This window comes from Vulpes lagopus, chromosome 14 (assembly GCF_018345385.1).
Source record: "Vulpes lagopus strain Blue_001 chromosome 14, ASM1834538v1, whole genome shotgun sequence".
NCBI classification, from domain to species: Eukaryota; Metazoa; Chordata; class Mammalia; order Carnivora; family Canidae; genus Vulpes; species Vulpes lagopus.
This window is the reverse complement of record NC_054837.1, coordinates 22229269-22254571: the sequence shown is the minus strand read 5'-3', so window position 1 is coordinate 22254571 and position 25303 is coordinate 22229269. Positions and strand designations below refer to the sequence as shown.

Sequence of the window (25303 nt, the reverse complement as noted above, 5' to 3'; positions counted from 1 at the left end):
CAGTTATAAAGACACGGACTTTATTAAACTTGTGTTTATGTGAAAAAGCCTCCCCCATCTGATAGCATAGAATCCGCTCATTCAGGAGGCTGTTCTTTATAAAGGTGGTAGTTTCTTATACTATCAAAAGGGAGAGGTTGGTTATTTCCATCATCCACATACAACTCACTCCCCAAAGATACCAAAGTTTGAAGCCCCTGGCCAAGTGGGACCACTGGGGAGCCACCCAGAACCTCTCAGACTACACTGATATTTCAAGATAACCACAAAATTAAGAATTTGCCCAAGCCATTCCCCACTGTCCTGTTGTACTCACTTGTTTTAAAAGGTGATTTTTTTTTCTTAGTGGAAAAAATGAAACAGTGAGCCAAGAGCTTTTTAACTTTTCCTTCAATGAAAGCCTCTCATCTTGAAAAGAAATGTTTTTCTTCAGCAACAAAGGTGGTAGAGGAGACTCTTGTACTTTTGCAACAAGTTTTATAATGTTAACACTGGCCTTCATAAAGCACCTAGTAAGAAAGCCAAAGGATAAGATGTTGCATTTCTTTTAAAATAATTTAAAATATATTAAATTTTCCAAAGGCAGATTTCATTTGAATGAGGTGTCTTGATCGATAACTACACACCATTGAAGGAGAACAGTACTTTCAAGGAGCTATTTTTGTTAAGGGGTAGAGTTGAAACTGGCTGATTAGTCTGCTGAGGTGAAGCAGCAAGTCAGACCGTACGTGAAAATCAGCCAAAGGGGTGACAACAATTCTCTACACAATGAAGAAGAGACATCTTCACAACTGTTCGACTTAAGAACTATGGTTTTTAGATACCACGGAGGAAAACACAGTTGTACCTTAACATCTGTTGAGAAAATACAAATAAATATACTACAAATGGCAAACCACTGACAACTCAGTAGCCATTTGAACAGTCATGCAGTTTAGGAACACATCCTTGTGTAATCGGACATACACATTTGTCATCTCCTGCACATGCACACCACTGTTTATAAAAAAAAAAAAAGCCATTTATAGTGTATCAGTCAGGAGTATGGCCTCTGAGTCACCTGTAATTTAGTTAATACCTCACAGCAGACGGCTCCACGAAAACTTGGTCCTGCTGGTCAGAGGGAGCTGGAGGAAGGAAAGCACTTGCCAACATCAAAGCCACTCTGACACAGCAGGAGAGAACTTTAAACAGTCACCACTGCACCTAGATGTGATAGTGACATGTATGAGGCAGAAGCCATACTTTGCCAGTACTTGCCAGTCGAGGGAATAATCTGCCACTACAGAGAGGCTCTCAAGGCCTGGTTACTCTGCTTATCAAATCAACAGGACTAACTGCGCTCTGAATCAAAATGACCTGGAAAAGCGTTGGATACTGCCGTCTCTAAGTGGGCTGAGGATTTCAGGTGAGGCTCTGCTGCCATGGAAGTGGAATCCTTTCCGTGGCTGAGTCCCACAGGTCACGGAGAGAAACGGATGACTAGTCCACCAAAATCTGCTTTTGCTACACTCTGTTCACTATCTCAAAGAGAAATTCTATTTCAATCCAAGACCAGACGTTTGGCCCATCGTTCCAGCTACTCCTCTGCCAGGAAGGCTTATCTTGCTACAAGAAAACAAGACTATGGCGCGTGGCTTAAAAAGTCCTGTATGTGAGGAACTCTTTCATTTTCTTGGGGATCGGCAGTGCTAGCACTTGGTAGGTGGTCAGGAAACTTCGAAGGGCTTTTCGGCATAAGTGCTTCAGTGAGGACAGGACCCGAGGAGCTGTCCAGAACTGGACGTGGCCATCCCTTGTCCTGAAACCAAACAGAAACCAGCGCTTTAAGACAGACCTTAGAAATCCATGTTTTCACTGTGATGGATATTACTGTTTCTACTCTGACTTGCATTAGCAGGAGACACCCAGGGAGTGCAATGCAGCCATTAAATGCAACCCTGATGGTTGAAATCAACATTAAGGCTGTAATGTTGAATAATTAAGACCACTGAGAAGATCATAAGAACTCAAGACACCTTTATTACCAAAGTGCTATCTGTGAGCAACGGCCCCTTCTCAATCACATTGTGAGTTCCAATGTATCAGAGGGAAGAGTGCTGCCTCCTGAATTATAGATGCTCCCTATAAGGTGGTCTCTGCCCTAAATGGTTTTCCAGAGATTCTGCATCATCTCGACTTACGCCTCCTTGTGGACTTGGCCCAGTAAGTGGCACGAATCATAGTTTTTTAGTTACATTTAGATTAAATACTAAGAGTAAATGATAGCCTATAATGGCAGAAAAGAATATTAGAATTTTGTGTCATCTTGGATTTCCTTAAAGCCTTCATCATAGGCAAGAACATTCTAGATTCTTTCTTTCCTTAAAAAGCTACATGGTACACTCAGCAGAAACTGTTCTCCATCTGTTCAGCTATCAGACACATACCCTGTGGCAATAACTCCACCATGTGGAAAAAATGTGCAGCAAAGACCATTGGTCATAGGAGCAAATGCAATTGGAGTTTTCAGTTCCAGGGCCCAGATCCTGAGGAGTCTGGACAAGAAAGAGAGAAAAGAAATGTTCACACATTAGTAGACCTGGGGCCAGACCCGGAGGGTGATGCTACAGTGACTTGCAGAGATTTGCTCTGAGGCCACACACAGAATTTCTCTTCATTACCTGTCATCTGCCACTGTGGCGAGGTACAAGCCTTCAGGAGAGAAGCACACAGATCTCAGGGAGCTAATGTGGACGTCACTGTCATCCATGGGGGGGTCAAGTTGCGTGTGGCTGAGGAGAAAGAAACAGGACAGTAGGCCTGGGGTGACAGCCACTTTCCACCCTTCACCTTCATTCCTGGGCAGGTGGCCCAAATGCTGTGGCTATATGATAGGCTCAAAGACCCAGTCTTACCCCATATGGAGAACCTTGGAAAAAGCAGACTGAAAAAGAAGCGTATTTCCTAAGTGTCTCATGGAAGGGGCTAAAGAGTTAGTCACACTCCCTGTACTAATTTCCTTACGCAAAGTAGGTCAGCCCTCACTTTAATGCCACAGTACAAACTGAAAGTCTTTTTTCAGCTAAGATACATGATAATTATAGGACTACCTATTATTTGCTTCAGAAAACAACAGAGAGGAAAAAGACCCAAGTTTGAGAGAACATGAAAATTCATTTTGGAAATACCAGTTTCAGTAAGAGGATCATTCTGAACTTGCTACTACAGTTATTAGTAAATGGAAAGAAACAGTCATTTTGAGGTTTCATTATCACCGAATCCAGAGAAGTACACAGAGCCTCCTATACTGGTAGCCTCGAAGGCACTTGGGTCTGATTTGAGAACATAAGTGACAATGGAGTGCCACTGCATGCCACTGTCTCAGAAGTAGCACTGAATGCACAGTGCTTCTTACCCAGGCTGTCCCCTTCCCTGCCCCGGACTCTATGAGGGCCGTGCCTAACCCAAGGCAGCTTTCTCATCAGTCACCCCAACCCCCTGCCCAAGAAAGTCATCAGCAGGGATTCCATCCTTACTGGAGTAACCTCAGCCTCTCGCCAGTATAGGGGTCCCACATGATCACATTGGTATCATAAGAAGCCGTGACAAGCAAGGCGGAGTCAGGGGAGAAGTCACAAGACACAACACTGCTTTGGTGGCCCTCTAGCTTCCGGATTAATGTGTAGGATCGCATGCTCCATAGAAACACCTGTGGAAAGGAATAGGTGCCTGGTTAAGGGTGGCAATAAAGTGCTTAGAATGTAAACAGTGTGAAATGACATAGCAATGCCTACGTCAGACCCCACGGCCAGGTGAAGCCAAGCTCTCCACTTTTGTATAGCTCTCCCAGAATGCATCACAGCGGTTAAGGTAAAGGAATAGGTCTGAATTCTTGAGACACCTAACCAGTACACATGTTCAAGAAGCCTGCTCTGAGGGAGAATAAACCCAGCCAACCTTGGGAAGACCACCTGCCAAAATGTACCATTAGATTTCTGAGTTTTGCTTCTGAGCCCTGTTTGCAAAATCACAGTGTGTGCTGATGAAGACTCAAGCCAAGAACTATCTTGTCCTTTCAGTTAAAACCAAAAATAGGGGTCAGGTGAGCTCCAGGGCTCCCAACAAAGCAGTGGCACCTTGCCAGTACATTTTACACCATGTGTTTACAGAATGGTGGAAATGTGCCCTACAACTGTACATACGATCTGACGTGGTTCATCACTTGAAAGGTCTTTGAGAATCATTAAAAATGAGATCTTATTTTCTTCCCTTTAAACTCGATTCCACGTCGTTCCAAACCCTAAATAAATGATTAACCACCTGGGATGTACCACATAGTGAACTCAACTTTCCCGAGTTAGTCACAGCAAACAGCTCAATACAGATGTAAAATTTACACAAACTGTTTCCAAATTGTTCTTGAGTTTCTAATACTTTCTTAAATAACAGACGTCAGAACACCGTTCAACTAAGTAACCATCCATTTTGATTTGAAATGGAAATCCAAATTACACAGATTCTAATTGTTCAGAGGGAAATCTGAACAGAGATATGGGTTACGACTTCTAGAATCTGAGACTCCAAAAATTTTTTTAAAAAGCTGAGACTCCAAGAGGAAAAGAAATGTGAAAAGCAGTTTTATTATTTTATAAAGGCAAACAAACAGCCCATCTCCAGTGATGAGAGTAATCCATCTACTTAAACACCTCTTCTCTTTTGGTTTATGTCAAAATGCAAATCAAAAGTGAGCAGGAGGAGGTGCTGGCCCATAAGCATGCCTTCTGTTAGAGCTGGTTTGCAGATGGATTTTGAGGCACTGGGCTTATTTGCCCTCTCACACATAAGGCCCGTTCAGACCTCCAGGTCTTGCTAGACTCTGGCAACAGAGGAAATGGCACCCAATGTCCGAGCCTTACCGACTTCTCTCCAGCTGCAGAGCACAGCATGCTGCAGTCGGGGGAGATGGAGCAGCAATAAACCCACTGCAGGTGGCCCGATAACACCTGAATCTGTTTACCTGGCACAGAAAAGGAGCAAACGGTGAACCAATTCCCATAACCATACAGCTGGGGGACAGGACTGGTAGTAATGGCCCACCTACCCAATATATTCACCTGGTTCTCTATCAACTGAGCCCAAAGGCCCACTTTCTTTAATGCAGAGAAAGAAATACGCCATGATTTGTCATTTAAACACCTGATATCTATTAATACAATATTTTAATCCCCAAGGAAATCATTACCTCCCGTTTCACCAAAATCCACAAGATCAGTAGGCTAAAGGCTGTATATAGATCAGATCCAACCCCTCTGATAGTAGAAAACATTCTTTTCAGACTACCCACCCCCCCACCCCCACCCGACTACCTCTAGTACTTTGAAGCATCCTTTCAAATGTTAAGAATGTTCTATCTTCACTTCTGTAGTTTACACTCTAATGGTCTCGCCCTCTCCAAAGGTCCCACTGCTCTCTCTCTCACCCTCACCAGAGTGTCTGGATAGTGATGGTGCAGAATAACGAGGGCCATGTGCTCTGCAGTCAGGAGAACTTGTGTTTGAACCCTGACTCCACTGATTACTCAGCACATACCCCAGGCCCACTCACATAATTGCTCTTCTGAGTTTTGGGAAAATATTAAATGCCCATCCATAAGCATAAAAGACCATGTGGATATATGGAATACATCTACCCCATTAATTCAGATGGCACTAAGGATCTAGATTTTCCGTTTTATGGGGAAAATGTGAGGAACCCATTTTGGTGGAACAATATCCCAAAGCCCACAAATATAAGTGTCTTAAGTGTCTAAGAAGGATCATGCAAGTATAGAGGGAAATACAAAAGGTTCTTAGCATGGGTCATGATTACAGGGTGATTACAGGGAAGGCAGTGGTCGGGTGGACAAAATAGGGAAAGAGATGGAGAGGATGAAAACCAAAACAAAAAAGGGAAAAAACTTTTATGAACATAAATAGTTATGCATATGCCTTTAAGAGTGTGTGTGTGTGTGTGTGTGTGTGTGTGGGTGTATATAGTGTTATTACTAATAAGTCATGGTTTCTTCAGCCATCAAATAAGAATAGTACCAACACCCACCCCCAACCCCCGGGTGGTTGTGAATGCTGAACAAATTTGGGCAGGACTCCATACCTACAAACACTACTTAGCCCCCTCCCCTCCTGAGAAAGTCCTAGTGCGCTTGCCAGCTCCCAGTCCCCTTCAGCTAGTCTTCCCTTCCCAACCACGGAAAGACTTAAAGTCACTTCAAGGATCTTCTTTAGATGGTGACAAGCTGCCTCTGGATACACGTTAAAAATGGTACTGCCTTGGAGAAGCCTTCCTATCAGCAGATCTATCTTGTGACTTCAAGTTCCACAGCTGAGGGCAGAGACTACCCAGAGTTCTCTTGGTGACCAGATGCTATCAGATGAGGACACCACAAGCACCAACTTGGCAGTCTGACAAGTCATCAGGCGTGATTCTAAGAGGGCAGGAGGAGGTCCCCTCATGGTTGTGGAAAGCTAGCAGTCATGGCTGGGGCAAGAGTACCGGCGCCTTGGTATTACTGGGGGTGGGTGTGCCTCTGTTTTACCTGTCCATGTTGCCATTTCCTCCTTCCACCTCCCTCCAGCCCCTGCGTCCTGCCCACATGGGGAATAAAGGGCCTGGCAATAAATTCCCCTTCCCTATGTCACCTTTCCAGTTGAAGATCAATAACCAGAGATGTATGGGCCACCTCTCTATACAGTTCTGCCCAAAGCAAAATTCCACCAAAGTTGACCCTCTCTAGCTAAGAGGATTCTGGGCAAAGATTCCACTTCACAAAGAAACTTCATTTCTAATAGGAAGTACCCAACATGGACGACTTCCTCTAGATCAGTGGTCCTCAACCTAGGGAGACTATGCCTCCACATGGACAGGGAGCAATGTATGGAGACGTTTTGGCTGTCACAACCACAGGAAGTGCTTCTAGCATCTGGTAGGGAGAGCCCAGGGATGCTGTTCAACATCCTAGAATGCACGGACAGCCTGTAACAAAGAATTAGTGTGCCCAAAATGTCAATAGTGCCATGGTTGAGAAAACTTATGTGACATCATCTATTTTCGACAGGGGTGAAAACTGATTCCTAGTAATCATGTACAAAGTATACATATGCATTCAGTGCATAAACAGTGTATTTTTGGTATTGATGTTCTCATGGGGACGAGGCAGGTGTGTGATTAGGAAAAAAGGTCTTAAAAGAGTCCTTAGGAAATTCAGTTGAGAAACACTATTCTAGATAAAAGTGATACTGGTAGAGAAAGGGCAAATATAGTATTTTTAGAGCTACCAAGTGGTTCCATCACTTCCATACCATGTTTATTCAGGTCCCAGATGCGAAGAGTCTTATCCCGAGATGCCGAGACCAAAATCAAACTGCCACTGGGTGTGAAGCTCAGATCTCTCACAACATCTTGGTGGCCAGAAAGATTCAAAAGCAGGAGCCCTGGCATGGGAGCAGGAGCACTCAGTCAGTGGGAGAGGCGGCAGCCAGTCTGCTGGTCATGGCTACGCCCCACAACCAACTAGGAGGCTGGCAGCCTCTCTGGTCCTGGAGAACATGCACCCTGGGGCCTTGTCCCGCCACAAAAGACCTACCTGTCTGCACCTCCCAAATCTTGATCTGCCCATCATTGAGGCCTGTAGCAAGGATTAGGCAAGAGATGTCCGGCACTTGGGGATGGTGGCGTGCCCAGAGCTTCCTGCTAGGTGGAGAAGGCCACGGGCTAAAGGCCAAACCCCAGACAATCTGCCCACAATCCAAAGTCTTCTCCTTTGGGCTGCCTCGTCCTTTTGTATCATTTTTGCTGCTTCGGCTTTTGGCTTCAAACCCTTTAGGGATGCTGCAGGAAGCAGAGATTTCTTCATAAGTCAAAAATTGCCACTGAGTCAACCAACTTTTCATGCCATGATATTGGCATGCTGAGGCATTAAGGTTCTAGAAACAAATTGGTCTTCGGTGAATTCTGGCATGACTTTTCATTTCTTTTTAGAATTCCCATAACAAAGACTTCACTAGCCTTAGTTCATACCATTTGTGATAGTCCTGCAATGGGATGACCTGCCTTGTGGGATAACTAGATCACAGGAGCTCCAGGGAGCCATACGCTTCCTCAGAAAGTTCTCTCAGGTTTGGTGCATGGAAGGAAAGATGCACACAGTTTTTCCCATGAGGAAGAAAGCATGCTGTAGGTTTGGAACTAGGACAGATCTTAGAACTTGAATAGCCATCTGCTGCTCCCTGCCTGGCGAGTCCTTTTATCTCTAGCTTAGAAAGCCCCAAGGAGCAAGAAAATAAAGCCTTTTTTGGCTCACACAGTTTGCTTGGTACAAGTTGGTTTCTACCTCCACTATGTTCTAACCAATTAGTGAGGCTCTTTCACTTACTTCTCTGGGTACATCCAGCACAGGAACCAACCAGCAGGGGGAAAGAGCCCACAGAGCTGTGGCGAGCTACACTGACCTCAAAGATCCCATGGCCTGAACCGCTCCTTTTATGTTCTACTTATGGTGAAACACAGGCCCAGATGAGCTGCATGAGATTAATTCCCTAAGATCTAGACCCTGCCCATCACCCCCACAGTAGACCAAATCTAACAGGCTTGAGCAGTTGGTTAGCCCTGAGGCTCAAAATCAAAGTTTATTGTCTGCAGTATACTTTATCAGTACAAGTAGTAAGTCCTCCTTTTCTGTGTGACCCTGAACACACTCTGGGGTGTATTAAACTAGGGAAATGAAGATGATGAAGCTGGAACCCAGTTCCATGAAAAATCCTATATTCAATATATGTAACTAAGACCTCTTTATGCATTAGACTTGTTCCCCCAAAGTTGTGAGTCATATTTTTGCCAAGTGTGTGGTTGAAATATTTTAATACTTCATATTAAATTTAACATTCTTTTAAAAAGAATTTTAACCAAGCTCACCAATAAAATTAGAAGGGAATAACTGAGGCAAACAGGCTCCATCAGCTCTAAAACTCTGTTAGTCGAAATCACAGGTTGGCAAGCTACGCCCAGGCCAGCAATCTGTTTTTATAGATAAGGTTTTATTTGAACACCACCACGTTCATTTGTTCACATGCTGTCAATGGCTGCTTTCACACTGTAACAGCAGAGCTGAGAAGTCTCAATCAAGACTATATGGCTCCCAAAGCCAAAAATATTTCCCACCTGAGCCTTCAAAGGACAAGTTTGCTGATCCCAGGTCTCAAAGGTCAAATGTAGCTTGAAAACTTCTTGTCCTGACAAACATCTGAATGTGATAATGAATGTCTTTTTGACTGACCCTGCTCAATCCACATGCCTCACAGAGCTGCCTAGGCCTGGCACAGGGGCCTAGGTCTGCTATCCAGGGAAGCCGTGTGGAAAAGGCAAGCCACAGGGAAAGCTCTGTTAGGACAGTTTGGTACCACCAAACCTACATTTATTTTTTTATAAAATCCTAATTTCTGCATTTGATTAAGGAAAAATCTGTAGCTACTTTATTGCAAAGGAATTAAGGCACATCTGCATATTAATTCATCTTAACATCATAGATTTAATTTCTCTATAAAGAGATACTAAAACCTCCATTTTAGGTGTAGAGTTAATTTTCCTAGGCTCACAAAATCAGGGGCAGAACTGGAACAAGAACTTAAGTCCTGGGTATCCAAGCCTACTACTTAACAGATCCCCTGGACTTCAGAGTTTGCCAATGAATCGAGGGATGAGTTATGTGGGGGGGGGCGTGCATGCACAGGAAAGGGATAGCTCAGGGCAAGGCAGAGTCACTGGGGGAATTTAACTTTACTGAAATTCAAGTTTCTAAAAGCTGCACAAGGTAGTACAATTATTTGGTTAGTACCAACTATTTCCTCAATACCAAAAGCACTATTTTTTAAAAAGTGTGTAGCACTTCAAACAAGAATCTAAAGACTTCTGATTGCCCCTTTTAAAGGACTTTTAAAATAACAATTATTTTAAATTATAAAAGTAATAAAGATGTGGGGAAAATTTGGAAGTGAGACAAGTAATAAAATAAAAATTACCCATAATCCTAACACTACTCTAGCCAGAGTAAACATTTCACTTTGAGTTTTTATTTATGCATATGTACCTAAGTTTTTCAAAGACAAATTTGGGGGGATCCCTGGGTGGCTCAGTGGTTTAGCGCCTGCCTTCATTTCATGCCCAGGGTGTGTGATCTTGGAGTCCTGGGATCGAGTCCCACATCGGGCTCCCTGTGTGGAGCCTGTTTCTCCCTCTACCTGTGTCTCTGCCCCTCTCTCTCTCTGTGTCTCTCATGAATAAATAAAATCATTAAAAAAAGACAAATTTGGATATTACACATATGGTTTTATAGCTTACTTTTTTATTAAGTCTTATAAACATTTTCCTAAGTTATTATTCTTCAAAATGTGTGATTTTTCCCTAAAACAAGTAACTTCTCACTTAACATATTAAACAATAACATTTCTCTTATTATTTTAAGCAACAGATACACAAAATGGATTAATACTCGAGTTCCCTGAGTTTATACTGGACAGATATATTTACCTGTAGTGACATATATGTTTGAATATAAGAATGATTTTCAGGAAAACAGAGTTTTCATTTGTACACTTTTTAAAAAATTCTTTTTCAGACTCTAAATTTATACCAGACTGGATATAAAGTTGAGTTTCTTGCATTTAGGGTAAGATATCAATAAAAAAAATGAAAGACCTTAGCATTCTCATTAAACTGACCACAGAAGGAACTGAAAATCATGATTAAAAAAAAAAAGTCTCTGAAGGCTGCAAAAATATTCTATGACAATGCCATGATTTCCTTTACCATCCTTTCACTACCAGGTTTTAAGTGATTTCTGATTTTTCCCTACTATAGAACTAATTCCGTGATGAAAGTCAGTGTATAGAAATAGATGACCCCATTTCTGAGATTCCTAGTAGCAGGAAAAACATCTTCAAGGTCCTTGATGCAGAATGCCGAAAAGCCAGATGTACACCCCTCAATCCTAGTGGTGCCCAGAATACCTGTCTCAGCAAGCTCTTGTCAGTGGGACCTGTCACCAAAGCCACAAGTTCCAGACTGAACTTACAAAACACTTTAATGTGCAATTTATAAGAAATGCCTAAAGCAAAATAAATGGGACCCTCAAGGGTAGAGGCCACAGTGGGTTTATTTCAAGATTCCCAGCCCCTAGCTCAACGTCAGGCAAAGATTTCCAACAAATGCTGCCTGAATAAACACAGACCCATGTGGAGTTGCCCTGTCCCTGGTTGGGCCATCTGACCTGGAGCTCACAGCATGCAGATGCTGGGCCCTGTCCAGCCCAAAGAAAGAAACCAGTTAATACCAGAAACAATTTGGTTGATAAAGAAAAAAACCAAAAAACAAATTTAAAAGTGAGCAAAGGATGTGCAATGGATGTTTCTCCAAAGAAGATATACCACAAGGTGCTCCAAGTCAGAAACCATCAGGAAATGCAAATCCAAACAATGAGATGCCATTTCCAATTCTACTAGGATGGCTCTGCTAGAATGGAAAAGACGCCTGAGTGGCTCAGTGGTTGAGTGCCTGCCTTTGGTTCAGGACGTGATCCCATAGGGTATTGAGTCCTGCATCAGGCTCTTTGCACAGAGCTTGCTTCTCCTCCCTGTGCCTCTCTCTGTCTCTCTCTGTGTGTCTCTCATGAATAAATGAATAAAATCTTTAAAAAAAAATAGAATGGAAAAGACAGAAAATAAAGTGTTGAGGATATGGAACAGGTGTGGAGGATATGGAAATCCCACACATCACTGGTGGGACTGCAAAATGGCGCAGCCACCTTCAGCAGCAGTCTGTTTTCCAAGTGGTGGAATACTGCAAGCACGTGTCCATGCAAAAGAATGCCATCCATACATGTGCACAGCAGGATTATGCAAACAGCCAAAAAGGGAAAACCACCTTAGCGTCCAGCAACTGATAAATGTATACATAAGGTGAGCTGTCTCCATACAATGGAGGATTATTGGGCAGTAAGAGGAAATGCCGTACCGATACCATAAGAGGGATGACTGGAAACCTTATCCTCAGTGCAAGAAACCTGTCACAGAAGACTATACGGTGTAAGATTCAATGTACAGAAGAAGTCCAGAATAAGCAAGTCAACAAAGACAGAAAGGGGATTTGAGGCCGCTCAGGGCTGGAGATTGGAGGATGACAAGTGAGGGATGTGGGGCTGCTTTCTGTGGCAATGATAATGGTTTTGAGATTAATCATGGTGAGAGTTACACAACTCCCTGCATATACTAAAAGCCACTGAACTGTGTGCTTTAAATGTGCAGACTGTATGGTATGTAAATTATATCTCATTAAAGCTGTTAAAAAATAACAGCAGGGCTAACATGATCTCCACAGAATTAATTTTCACACGAACTGACCGTGGGACTCTGGAAACCCCAATGATCAATTCCTGAACTGCTGGCAGCCATCCCCGCCCTTCCTGTGCTCAGGCAGGGAGACCCCAAAGGGCAGGGAGTAAAGTGGGAACTCACTCTGGTTCCCCACCATGAGGACTCCCCCGTTCCTCTGGGTTTGGGGGTGTGAGAACTTACAACTGCTCCTCCAGCGGCCAGGGGATCAGCTTGACGATGCAGTGTCCTTGAGACCATGCGAACCAGGAACCATCTGGGGAGAAGGCGACACTCCAGGTCTCACAGCTCGACTTCCAATCAAACTGATGGGGGCGCCCGGGCTTGAGCTCAGCAAGCAGCAGCGGTTCCTCTGAGACAGGAGACAGCATGCTTCAAATACACACTCTCGCTTCCAGGGGCGAGGGAAGTAGGGAGCCAGGCTCCGGACCACCTTGCTGACTCAGACCCAGGAAAGCCACCGTCTCCCCACGGCAATGGGTGATAGTTTGGATTCCGGGAGGGAGTTGTCATTTAAATGACCTGCGGCAATCACAGGAGCCACAGGCCACATTCCAGCGCAGTTACTCAGCCCTGGCACTGGCCACTGCCGGTTAACCATGACTCAGAGTAACCTTTGTACGAGTGACCCGGGTGAATGGGGGCCTCATTTTCCTATGAATGCCTGAAGAGGAAGAAAGGAGAGCCGGTCAGGCTGGGACCAGGCTAGATAGTACAGATTAGGAAGCCTTCCAGTGGATTTAAGGTCTCCCCAAAAGAACCTGCCAGCTGGGGAGCCAGTGCAAGAAGGAATGTCTGAAACTCAAAGGCTCCCGGTCACTCACCAGCATCCTCCTCCTCATCAAGGCGAAAATGTGCAGCACCCGCCATGCTTCCTGCCGTTCAGACCCCTTGATCTGGCCTCCCATTTCCATCTCTGCTCTAGTTTAAACTTCATCCCAATCTTGCCCAGAACTTTTATAAGACAGCCCTGATTTTCCTGGCCCCAGGAACTCTGCTAAAGCTGGAACACACATCACCTTTCCCTTACATTCCAAGGCTCCCACCTGGGTACACAGTGAGGGCAGCGGAGCCCAGGCCCGCCTCCTTCCTGTGACCTCTGGCCACCTGCCACACTCTGGCCACACCCCAAGCAGCTCACTCATGTTCATACCTGGACTGATGAGAATCCCAAGCACATATCCTGATCTCTACCCAGGCAGAAATCAGTCCCATCCTGCTTACTTCATTATCAACTATAGTTACAAATTACCCTCTACCAGAATTTAAGCACCCTGTTCGAACACCAAAATGATTTCATTTTCCTTTCCCTCAGGGCTGTGCATGGTGCCTTGTGAAGGGCGGGTGCTGCATTGGTGCTTCTTCAGCCACCTGGAGGGCAGTTTCTAGGTCAAGTCTCTACTCTAACAGAAGGTTCTCAAATGGCTGATGCAGATCATAAGTTAAAGGCATTCAGGGGGATCCCTGGGTGGCTCAGAGGTTTGGTGCCTGCCTTCAGCCCAGGGTGTGATCCTGGAATCCTGGGATCGAGTCCCACATTAGGCTCCTTGCATGGAGCCTGCTTCTCTCCCTCTGCCTGTGTCCCTGCCTCTGTCTCTCATGAATAAATGAATAAAATCTTTTTTTTTTTTTTTTAAGATTTATTTATTTATTCAGAGAGAGACAGAGAGGCAGAGACATAGGCAGAGGGAGAAGCAGGCTCCATGCAGGGAGCCTGACGTGGGACTCAATCCTGGGTCTCCAGGATCACACCCCAGGCTGCAGGTGGCGCTAAACCACTGCGCCACCAGGGCTGCCCAATGAATAAATCTTTGAAAAAAAAATTAAAAAAATAAAGGCATTCAGAATTTTTTTGATCACTAATTAGGATTGTGATACATACTCCTATAAAAACTGGCTTCCACTCCGAATGAGGTCACTTCCTGGTGGCTACATTCCACTTCAGTAGTTTTGAGACCTTGACCCTTTTATGCCTGTCACCAGATAGATACTAATTTAAACAGCCCCTATTTCATATATTTTAGGATACACCTTTAGAGGTCTTCTCACACTTTGACCTCATTGAAATCAGGATGTGTCTTACACATGATGAATTTTATAGTTAAATAGGCAGTATTTTTTTCTCAGTGATACATATGAACCATGGTATCTTGGGTTCAACGAAACAGATGGTAAACATGCATATGTAGTAAGAAGCATATCTGTATATGATATTTATATATGTATATATATAATACTTCCTGGTATATGTAATATAGAAGATAATGTAGGTAACTACCTCGTTTTATAAAATAAATGTGTTGCTGAAGATTCTGTCTTTAAATAGAATTTTAATCTAGGAGACCTTTGGTGGCTTTGCTATATAAGAAAAATTAAGTTTCCTTGCAAGGAGAATATTCATTTCGAGGTTCTATGTATAAATCTAGGTTTTAATACAGTAGGCCTATCTAAACTGGCATTTGTTTAGGCCTAAACAAAGGATTTCTCCTGAAATCTGTACGTTTGTACATGGCATCTTTTCATTTACACAATTACTGTCTGTATGAGCATATTCCTTTAGGTGGGAATATATGCATGTTAAAAAGTTATTTTACATTTTCAATCCAAAACAGGTCTCTCAATATTACCAAGCAACTCTGTTGCATTGTCTTCATTCTCATTATTCCTAGACATTTTCTTATGGTGATCTAGCCCTAAACTGTCAATACCTCCTTCATGCAATCCAGTGGTTCTGAAGGGATGGTGCCCCCTGGGGACATGCAGACATGTCTGGAGACATTTTTGGTTGTCATAATTGGGGGTGGTGCTACTGGTATCTAATGAAAAAAAAGTCATGGATCCTACTAAGCATCCTAGAGTACACAGGACAGCCCTCCCTAACAAAGGATTATCTTGCTCAAAACATCGATAGTGCTAAGGTTGAGAAACTCAGATGTAGTCAAATATTAAATGACATCGATTGATCTGGAGGTACATTTTTATCTATTGGAGGATAGATATCTATTCCACCCTGATAATATTCACACTTGGTTCACCTCCTCCACAACAGGCACATTATCTATCCTCTTGACACCAAGAAGGCTCCGCCGATACAAAAAGGGGTCCTCCTTGTTTTCGTTTCCTTACTTCCCAAACCAAATCCATTAACAAGTTTTATCAAGGCTGTTTCCAAAAGGCTTGGCAAACCTAACCTCTCTCCATCTCCATGGCTACTATTCTAATCTATGCAAACCATCTCATCAACGTCATCTCTCACTAAGCAGCCTTCCAACTGTTCTCCTAGCTTCCATTCTGCTCCTCCCCATCCATTCTCCAGGGATCAGTTTCAACCACTCTTAGAATAAAATTCAAGCTCCTTACCATGCCCCTGAAGCCTTGTATAACCTCACCCCAGGCCTTCATCTCCTATCTGGGCCTATAACTCTCCCCTCTCTGCCCCAGGCTCCAGCCTGCCTCACCCCTAGACTGTGCTCAATTAGTTACCCACCTGGGGGCCTCTAGACAAGCTAGTCTCTTCACCTGGCATACCCTTCCATGACTGGCACCTTCTCTTCATTCGGGCTTGGCTCAAATAACAACTCCTTCGAGTCGATCTCCTTCACAACTCCTCACGTCATGTTATTTACAGCACAGTCACCATTATGACTAGTTATCTGTCTCCCCCCAACCAGGACAAATCCAGAGAAGCAAGGACCTCGTATGTTTATCCTCAGTGCTGAACAGAGTTCCTGGCAGAGAGCAGGCAGGCAGTATTTGTTGAATAAATAAACATGGTACACCTCTTTAAATATAAACAAAATGAAGCCCCTTAAAGTATTATGATGCCTATGCCAAACATTTCATATGAAATGCTTCTTAAACAAGAGCCATACCCAGATTTCACACTCTATTTCTGTGATTTGGAGATTTAATCTCCTGCTATTTCAGGCTCAGGAATCCAGGAGCTAAAAGAAGAAAAAAACTCAGGGACTCCTGTCTCTTCATTTCTAGAACTAAGGAAATTCTGAAGTGGAGTCTGGGCCCAAACTAAACTTGGCTGCTGGGGGCGAAAAGCCATAATTAGTGCAGAACTTAAAAAAAAAAAAAAAAAAAAAAACAGAGCAGAGAGGATTCAGCTTTCATCTGGGACTGAACATGCCACGGTCCTTCATGGTGAAAAGGCCCATGGATCAGGGTTTTCTAGTTAAACATTGGGCTGTATTTGGACAAGCAGGCTGAATGGAAAATATATTTATTATTGGCTTCTTCCATGCAAGGACATTCACCTGAACATAGAGATGGAAGCAATGGCTCACTCCAGCCAGCAAGAAGCTTGGTGATTTTTCCTGCCTTAGCATCTTGACATTAGCTGTTTCATATGACCCGGAAAATGGTAGGCCCAGATCTTTGTCTGAGGACTCCATTCAGGGCTTAGTGTTGATGTCACGTTCTTAGAGACCTTCCTGGCCTCACTATCTGAAGTGGCTCAGTCACTTTCCTTTCCTTCCGTTCAATTTTCTTTATAGGTACCACTTGCTCATCTTGCCTTGATTGCTTGTTTTTATATATTTACTGTCTATCTCTTCCCCACCCACCCCCAAACTTGCCTATCTGCTTGCTGCAGCTGTCCGATACAGTAACCGCTAGCCACACTTGACCACTGACCATTTGCAATATGCCAAGTCCAAACTGAGGCAGGCTCTTAAGTATATAACACATGTCATATTTAGAACTTAGTACCAAAAAACCCTAATATATCAATAATTGTGATTACATGCTGAAATGGTAATATTTTAGATGTGTTGGATTGACAGATACAATTTTAAAACTGGTTTCACCTGTTTCAGTTTTTTAATGCTGCCACTAGAACATTTTAAATAACAGTTGTGGCATTCTAGTTCTATTGGTCAGCACTGGCCTAGAGAGTGCCTGGCACACAGTAGATACTCAATAAATATTTGTCGAAAGAATAAATGAATTCTAACCAGTGCTCTGAAGAATATCTACTGTTGTCCATTGTAATCCCATTACAATGGGCTTTATTCAGTTTCAAAAGAACGTAAAAGTCTCTAGCCTTTTTTTTTTTTTTTACAGCAACTTGGCAGCTCTCAACAGCTCTGCTCACACCCCAAAACACAGTCGTCAATCATTAGGAAAAACTCAGAACTGGAAACAGATTCCAGCTAAAAAGGGAGACTAGCTACAGATCGCTTTCAGTTTTAACTATAAGGAGTCAATGGAAACAACAGCGGAAGCTATAAAAAGATTCACATAAGATTCAGACAAACAGTAGGGGCCATTTAAAAAGTGGTAACACTCACTGAAAAGAAAGCCCTTATCTAGATGGGAAGGCAGAGAGAGCTGCCTCTACACCTTTTACTGAATGCCTAACTACAGTAAACAAAGAAATGTCATTTCCCAAATTAAAAAGTTACACCACCCCAGGGAATACCCTGATTTGAACCTACCCACCCACAATCCCCAGCTCCATCAAACTAGCCAGGGAAACGCAAACATCAACAATCAGAATCCTTCAGAGCAAGACGAGGCTTGAACTTCACTGGAAGAGTACCAAGACATTCTGCAACAACTCTAAACCCCAGGCCTTGACCCCTTCTGAGAATTTTTTCTAAGGAAACTGCCTTTAAGCACGGGGGTATATTCAAGAGTTGGAACTCCCAGAATAAATCCCAAGCCCACCCCAAATTTCTGTACAGGGGGAGTTTAGAGGCAAAGTGGTTGGAAGCGAGAAGACAGAGGGATAGTCTGGAGGTTTTGCCTGTGCCTAATAAGCACACATAACAAGCACACTGAGATCACACGTTCATCTGGGCCGACTCTCCAAGTACATCCGATATTCTGACTTCGACACTGTTTTCTGATGACAGCTGTTAACAAGGCATGCACCTCACCCATCAATGTATCCTAAACTTGCCCGATCAAACAAGCCAGCAAGGATCAGCATCCCCAGCCCCACCCCACCTCTAGGAATAAGTCTCCTCTTGGGAGAGACTCGCAATAGATATTTTTAAATAGGGACCCAAACCCCATTCTTACGAACTGGCAAGTTTGGGAAGCTCCCGACCACCCACCCGGGCAAGTCCTATTATTATCCCATTTTGCAGGTACAAAACCGACTTAAGCGGCCGGTGCGCGATCACACCGCTTGTAAGGGACGGAGCGGACTCCCACCCACACCTGCAAGTGCGTCACCCGGCACCTGGGCACCCACCCCGGGGTCATCACCCCCTGCGGCCCGGCGGCCCCCCGCAGTCCCCCTAGGCGTAGGCGTCGGGCCTCGGGAGCCTCCCACGGTCCTGGGGGATGCGGATCCCCCGCACGCAGTGGCTCCAGCTCCTCCGGTCCAGTCCGCAGCGGGCGGGAGACCGGGTGGCGGCCTCTGACAGCGAAAGTGAAACAAAGCTGAGCGCCCGGCGCGCCCCCAGCCGCCGGCCCGCGCGGACAGCCCCGGCCTCGCGACCGCCCCGCGCCCCTCCCACGGCCCAGCCCGCGCCTCCGCTCGCCCCGGGGGGAAGGGGCCCGGCCCCGCCCGGCGGGAACCCGCGCGCCCCGGCCCCGCTCACCTCCGGCCTCCATGGAGGACGCGCGCGGCCCCGCGGCAGGCGGCGGGCGCCTCAGCCCCCCGGGCCGCCCGCCCTCATGCCGCCCCCAAACAGCCCGCCCCCGCCCCGGCCCCCACCCCGGCCCCCGCCCCGGCCCCGGCCCCGGCCCCGGCCCCGCCGCCGCGCCCGCCGCCGCCCGGAGAGGCCATCAGCTGCTTCCCGTCACATGGCGGCGGGAGCGGGCGGGGATGCGCGGGGGGCGGGGCACGGGGCGAAGGGGCGGGGCCTCGGGGGAACGGGGTGGGAGGGCAGGATAAAACGGGGGTGGGGGGCAGAATAAGACCGGGGTGGGGAGGTGCGGTAGACGGCTGGGAGGCGGCGGGGGGCGGGGCCGGGAAAGTGGGGGGGCGGGCAGGTGACTGCGGACGGGACACAATCCGGGGGGCGGGGCTGAGGGAAAGCGGTGGGGGGATGCAGGTGAGCGGGGCAGGCTCAAAACCGGGGGCTGCGGGGGTGAGAGAAGCAGGGGAGGGGTGAAAACCGAGCGGGGGCAAGCCGGGGGCGGAAGGGACGCGGCGACAACGGCGGGGGTGGGCGAGTAGGTGCAGGAGTTGAAGGCAGAAGACGGGGCGCGGCAGGGAGTCCGGGGTGGGGGGCAGGGCTGAGAAGAGAACCGCGGAGGGGTGGGGGGCGGCGAGCAGGACGAGACTGGCTGGAGAGCGAAGCCCTCAAGACGCCAGGGATCGGGGAGCTGGGGGGTGGCGGAGGGCGAGGAGAGAACTGGGGCGGGGGGCCCGGGAACCCCCTGGAGCCGCTGAGACGGGGGTAGGGAAGGAACGAGACTGCAGAATAAAATGGGGGCGCTGGGGCCGGGGCCTCGGAGGTTCAGTGGGAGCCGTGGCGGAGGAGCCTAGCTCCGGGGCTAGGAATGAACCAGGACCAGGGGAGGGGGTGCGCCCCGGCTTCTAAAGCGTGGGAACCAGAAAAAGACCAGCCCAGCGGGAAATGGAGGGTGAAAACGAGCGTGTCCGGGTTAAAATGGGCGGTGAGAAAAGAGGCAGCGGGCCGGACCAAAAGAGGGGGGAATCCCAGAAGAGCGGGGGTCCAAAAATGGAGAAGCTGCGTAAACATGGGTGTGACCCGGGAGGGCTGGAGGTCGCGGAAAGAGGTGTTGGGGGACTGCACGGAGAGAAGTGAAACAGGGGCACGGTGGGGGCTCAGGAACCTTCTTGGGGGGATTAAACCCACACATAGGGCCACCTGAGTGGCTCAGTGGTTGAGCATCTGCCTTTGGCTCAGGTCGTGATCCCGGGGTCCTGAGATCTAGTCCCCCATCGGCCTCCCCACAGGGAACCTGCTTCTCCCTCTGCCTCTCATGAATCAATAAAATTAAAAAAAAAAAAAAAAAAAAAACCCATACATAGTCAAAGGGAGGGGCTGGGTTGAAAGGAACCTGGGATACTGAGGTTAAGGGTTTTGTTAGGGAATAAGGTGGAGCCGCTGTGATAAAGAGCTGGGGAGCAAAGTGGGGGGCAGCAGAGGCAACCTGGAGCGCAGTAAAGAAACAGGGGTTGGTGGGAGGAGGAATGACCTAAGAGGGGGACTGAAAGCTTCCTCTAAGCACTGAGGTCTAGAGCAGGAAATCTGGAGGTATGTGAGATGTTATAGGGGCTGCAATTAGCTGAGCGCGGTGAAGAACTCCAAGGCCACTCAGAGCTACAGGACGGCTGATAGCATTCGTCATTTCAGACAGTCCAAGCACATCCATGTTCTTCTCCCTGAAGACTGCTACCCTAGTCCTTTCATGTTAGAAAGCATGCAGTCTGACCAAAACCATGCATATGCAGGGAGGAAAAAAAGAAATGGAGAAGGGGCTGAGCCCTGGGTGGCTCAGTGTTTGAGCATTTATTTGCCTTGTGCTCAGTCAGGCCTGGCTCAGGTCTGGCTCAGGTCGTTATCCCCGGGGTCCTGGGATTGAGTCTCTCTGTGTCTCTCATTAATAAATAATTTTTTTAAAAATGGAAGAACAAGTTTCTCAGAGAGATCAGGAAAGGTGCAGGTGTCTCAGTGAGTGTGAGAGTATGTACAAACAATAAAACGGCAATGAGAATGCTATCATTACCAATACAGGTAAGTATTGGTAGTAAAGGTAGGAAAAAAAGAAAAACAACAACTAGGGGAGGCAAATCCATTTCTCCAAATCTTTGTTTACTAATCAAATCTAAATCAAGATCATGAAAGCATTTATTTAAAAATAACTTTATTCCATAATCTTTTTAAAAAAATCCATATTATACCTCAGAATAAATTTCTCTTGCCCATTCCCCCCACCCCCACCACACACCAAATATTAAAATGTAAATAATGCAGAGAGATCTGCTCATTCTTCTTCGCAACAGTTCCTGGTCAGTCCGTGGTGAGAATTACCAGTTGGTACTTCCTGCATCACAATAAATTTTACCTGGCAGGGATGATTTCCCAGGTTTCGGTGCATGCATTACGGAAGTTTTTCATCATGGGCTAACTGCAGGAATAGGGCCCGTATGTGCTTGTGAGAATTAGAACTAATTTCAAAGCCACAGGATTGCCTTCTGAAATGTCAGTGGTGATAGCCCTTAAGTATTTATCTTCCTGGTCCTGATAAATAGATCTTGGAGTTCACAATACATTCAGATAAGATTGTGTAACAGCACAATGTAATAACTTGGACTTTGCCACACAGTTTGTAACCCACTATCAACATGTTTGTAGTTTGGGGTTGGATCATCTTAAAAGAAAGCCCTAATTCTTTAAAAATCCTTAAAACTTGAAGACCGCCAGTACCTGTGCTCTTAACTGATCCAGCTATATAGATGTACACACAGGGCTCAGAAACAAGCGACAGAAGTTGTGGCTCAGCTAACCTAGGGTTTATAGTGTTTGGCAATAAGACGTGGAAGCCCCCAACTGCTAGTGGAAAAATCCTTCTCCAGAGATTTCCCATCATCAGGTGCATATGCAAGAGAAGAAGTAGTTATGGAAAGCATCTCAGTCATCTTTCAAATCATTCTCTGGGTTCATATCTAGGGACTACTTTTCCTGTTTCTTTTTCTTTTTAAAAATATGGTTGACTCTGTAGAGTGAACTCTCAAATTCACAGAATCACAGAAGATTCTAAAGGGACATGAGCTCAGAGTTCAGTGACTTTAGAAGCAACTCAAGTCTCCTGTTCTAAAACACTAATTTAGCCATCCAGAGTGACGTAGTACAGGAAGTACTAGGCAGCAGAAGCCTGAGCACGCAAGAATTGCAGTTCGCACCTATTCCTGAGGGGTGGAAAGTGCAGTCAGCTCCTGCGATCCACAGGGCTCCAAGCTGGAGACAGGGCTCACTTCTAGAGATTTGCTCAGTACAGTCTTTTCATCCTTCCAAGAAAATAGACCCCCCTCCATACCACAGCTGCAGGGGAAGGCTGAAGATAACCAGTTTCTTATCTTACCTGAATCCCAGTCCCTGTTATTTGGAGAAGGGAAGCTCTCCCTGAAGCCCTAGGTCTTGCCTATTAAGCAGGATATGAGCATTAAAAAGTGCAAAGTCAAGTCAGATTTTCATGTTCAGCATACATCTTTTGCACCCTTATTAGGTTTCTGACATTTAAGAGGCTTGGATGAAATCAGAGAAGAAAAATCTCTGGGCTGTATAGGGATCTGGAAACAGCTTAAACTCATCAAATGTTATTTGATTTAATTCAAAACTTAGTATTATTGATCAGTGCATCCTCATAAGGTGTAAAGAAGCAGTAGGAAGGAAGCAACTTTTCCCATTCCTATTTCCAAGATGGAGAAACTGAGGCTAGATGAACTAGTCTGCCCAGGGAGTACTTATCACCAGATACTCCATTGCAAAACATTTCTCCTGCCTCCTTTCAGAGCCACAGGAGAAAAGAGGAGAATGGGAGAGTCTGAAAGCTACCAGGGTATCACCTAAGAGGCTTTTGTATTAGTATGAAGCTCTGCAAAATGAGAGGTTCTAATGAAAGGCACTTCCTCTTAGGGGCCCCTACCTCTTTTGAAAAGAATTATATACCTCCAGTGAAGCAAATATGGTCAGGAGAGCTCTGATAATGCTCTCCTCTGAAACCATTCTACAAAGAACAAGAGACCCAGGCAACAGCTTCTAATTTACAGTTGACATTGTTTCTTCCACTAGAGAGGGCGAAGTCCAGAGGGTAAGAAATTGTCTACTGAATACCTCCTGGACACTTTCACATCCACAGGTACCTCATTCAGTCCCCACTGTGCCATAAGGCAGGTAATGACTTCACCTGTTTTACAGATGAGGAAACAGAGGCCCAGGGAGGGTAAAGCAACGTGCCCGAGCCCAGGAATAAGCAAGTGACAAGGCCTACTCTCAAGCCTAGGTGTTTCCAGCTTCAGAACCTGAGCCAAAGTGCCTCCCTCTGACTAGCATCAGGAGCTGACAACCTCCTTAACCTTTTCCAGGGGATGTCTGGTTTTCCAGCTTCCCTGGGCAGTGACAAAGGAGGCATCCCTATCACTGCATGATATTCCCTTGTGTATTGGGGCAAGCTACTCCCAGACCACAAATAGTGCACTGAGAGCCTGGAAGTCAAGTGCTTCCTCCTGCTCCTGCTACCTCCACATCAGCATCAACCAGGATGAAGCCAGAAGTCACAGTGGAACAGGCACCTCAGGGGGCAAATGCACCTTTCCCCCATAGGCTACCCATCCCCAACACTTGTTAACATCCATGAGAAAACTTACAGCAAATCAAACTAATTTGGGGGGGGAGCGGGGGGGAAAAATCCATGTTTTTTTGTTTTTTGTTTTGCTGAGAGTCCCAAACCATTTTAAGCCTTCAGGCAGGGGCACAAGTCAAGTCAAAGCAGAATGAAAAGCTCATCTTCGACATTGCTTTCCAAGCTTTTAGGACAGGATCGTGGAGGACAGTTCTCTTCTTCAAACAGGCCTGTCTTCTTCCTGAATGATATCACTCTGCTCCTCACTGCTGTTGTCTGGAGAGGAGGGAAAAGCAAATCCGCATCTAAGGGAGCTCAGCGAGAGGTCATTCTATCTACACCCTCAGTTTGCAATCACTGCACCTGCCAGTCCTTTACTGGTGGGCCTCAGAACTGGAAGTCATGGGGGAGCAGGTGGGGCAGGTGCCTATTCCCCTTTTCTCCTGTTCTTTCACTCAGAATCCTCTAGAAGTGCTTGATGCTATCTACCCTGCATAAACCTGGTGTGTGCCGTTCCCCTCACCTGGAATACTCTCTTGCCTTTCTGCTTCTTCAAACTCAACTGTCCTGAAAGACTTGCCTCATCTCTTCCTTCCGCCATTTAGCTTCTCCCGACCAAGGCAGAGCCCCTCAAGGCATTCACCTCTCTGAGGTCCTGTTATTTTTAAGCCGATCATTCATCTGGCAATAATCAGATTCCTCCTTGTGACGGTTCCTCTATGTTCTCTCACAGTGATGGTTAAATCTTGCTTCCACTTTAATTTTCCCCAAGTGTTCCTCGGTACACTCTAACTGATCTTGTAAAGCTCTCTGTGTACAATTACGATCAGTCTTTTTATATTCTCCTAACAATGCCAATATTGTGCCCTTCCTGGAGCAAGGCCTTGATAAATGTTTGCCAGTTTAATTGTAGTGTCAGGAGTTGACAGTAGATCCTAGATTAAACGTTAACTAACTTCCCCACCCTTTAAAAAAAAAAAAAAAAAGGATGGTCAGGTCATGATCCTGGAGTCCCAGGATCAAATCCCACATCAGGCTTCCCCGCAGGAAGCCTGCTTCTCCCTCTGCCTATGTCTCTGTCTCTCTGTGTCTCTTGTGAATAAATAAAATCTTAAACAAAACACAACAAAAATGAAACTCACCCCATAGAGAGATGCTCACTGGGAATCCCACTGCAACCCAGCAGAGTGCTTTGAAAGAAAAAGAGCTTACCTTGCAAAGCCTGGAGACCATTGGCCATCCAGTCAACATTCCCGTTCACCAGTGCAGTCACTCTATGAATGTGACCATGCTTAGGGATTTCTTCTGGTGACTCCTCCCCCTCGTTTGCTTCTTCCTCTTCTTCCTCCTCCTCTTCTGCAGCATTTTCCTCCTCTACCTCCTCCTCTTCTTCTGAATCCACCAAAACCATGACATCACCCATGTCTTGCCCCCTAATTTCCAAAGGGGGAGAAATAATCAAGACGGTACTCCATTTTTCTCTAACATCAGCCCTCGCCAAATAGAAAACACTAGATTTATGGCAACCTCTTTTGTAACATGGAGAATTCTTTGTGCATTCAGCTCGGTTAAGAGAGAACAGTGTGGCTATAATCTCTCAAAGA

At 45.8% G+C, this 25303-nt stretch overlaps 2 protein-coding genes across 6 annotated transcripts in view; both read right to left on the bottom strand.

Moving 5' to 3' along the window:
• Positions 1-3: 3 nt before the first annotated feature.
• On the bottom strand, positions 4-19141 carry WSB2 (WD repeat and SOCS box containing 2). Of its 2 annotated transcripts, none has more exons than XM_041728680.1 (9): positions 18983-19141; positions 12603-12771; positions 7622-7866; positions 7338-7469; positions 4899-4999; positions 3519-3691; positions 2664-2774; positions 2430-2537; positions 4-1801 (listed from the first exon to the last, which is right to left on the bottom strand). In XM_041728680.1, exons 1-9 carry the CDS (start codon positions 18993-18995, stop codon positions 1639-1641), a joined length of 1215 nt encoding a protein of 404 aa, XP_041584614.1. In that variant the 5' UTR covers positions 18996-19141; the 3' UTR covers positions 4-1638. The 2 variants fall into 2 exon arrangements, with proteins under 2 accessions (XP_041584614.1, XP_041584613.1); XM_041728679.1 differs by lacking the exon at positions 18983-19141 and adding an exon at positions 13244-13946.
• A 2023-nt stretch (positions 19142-21164) lies between these two features.
• The window catches only part of VSIG10 (V-set and immunoglobulin domain containing 10), a 36218-nt gene continuing 32079 nt past the window's right edge, over positions 21165-25303 (bottom strand). For 2 of the 4 annotated variants that reach the window (XM_041728970.1, XM_041728969.1), the window contains 2 exons: positions 24912-25132; positions 21165-23975 (listed from right to left, as the gene is read on the bottom strand). In XM_041728970.1, the coding sequence (XP_041584904.1) occupies positions 23920-23975; positions 24912-25132 (277 nt within the window). In that variant the 3' untranslated portion in view covers positions 21165-23919. The remainder of the gene's footprint in view (positions 23976-24911; positions 25133-25303) is intronic. The other 2 variants (XM_041728968.1, XM_041728971.1) reach the window with 2 other exon arrangements.

What these genes read in the sequence shown, in the direction of transcription:
- WSB2 (XM_041728679.1), bottom strand. Translation starts at nt 13,289, where the DNA reads ATGGCGGGTGCTGCACATTTTCGCCTTGATGAGGAGGAGGATGCTG. An exon ending in GATTTGGGAGGTGCAGACAG is followed by an intron (nt 7,470 to 7,621) that starts GTAGGTCTTTTG and finishes CTCCCATGCCAG; the next exon opens with GGCTCCTGCTTTTGAATCTT. An exon ending in GCCACAGTGGCAGATGACAG is followed by an intron (nt 2,538 to 2,663) that starts GTAATGAAGAGA and finishes TTTCTTGTCCAG; the next exon opens with ACTCCTCAGGATCTGGGCCC.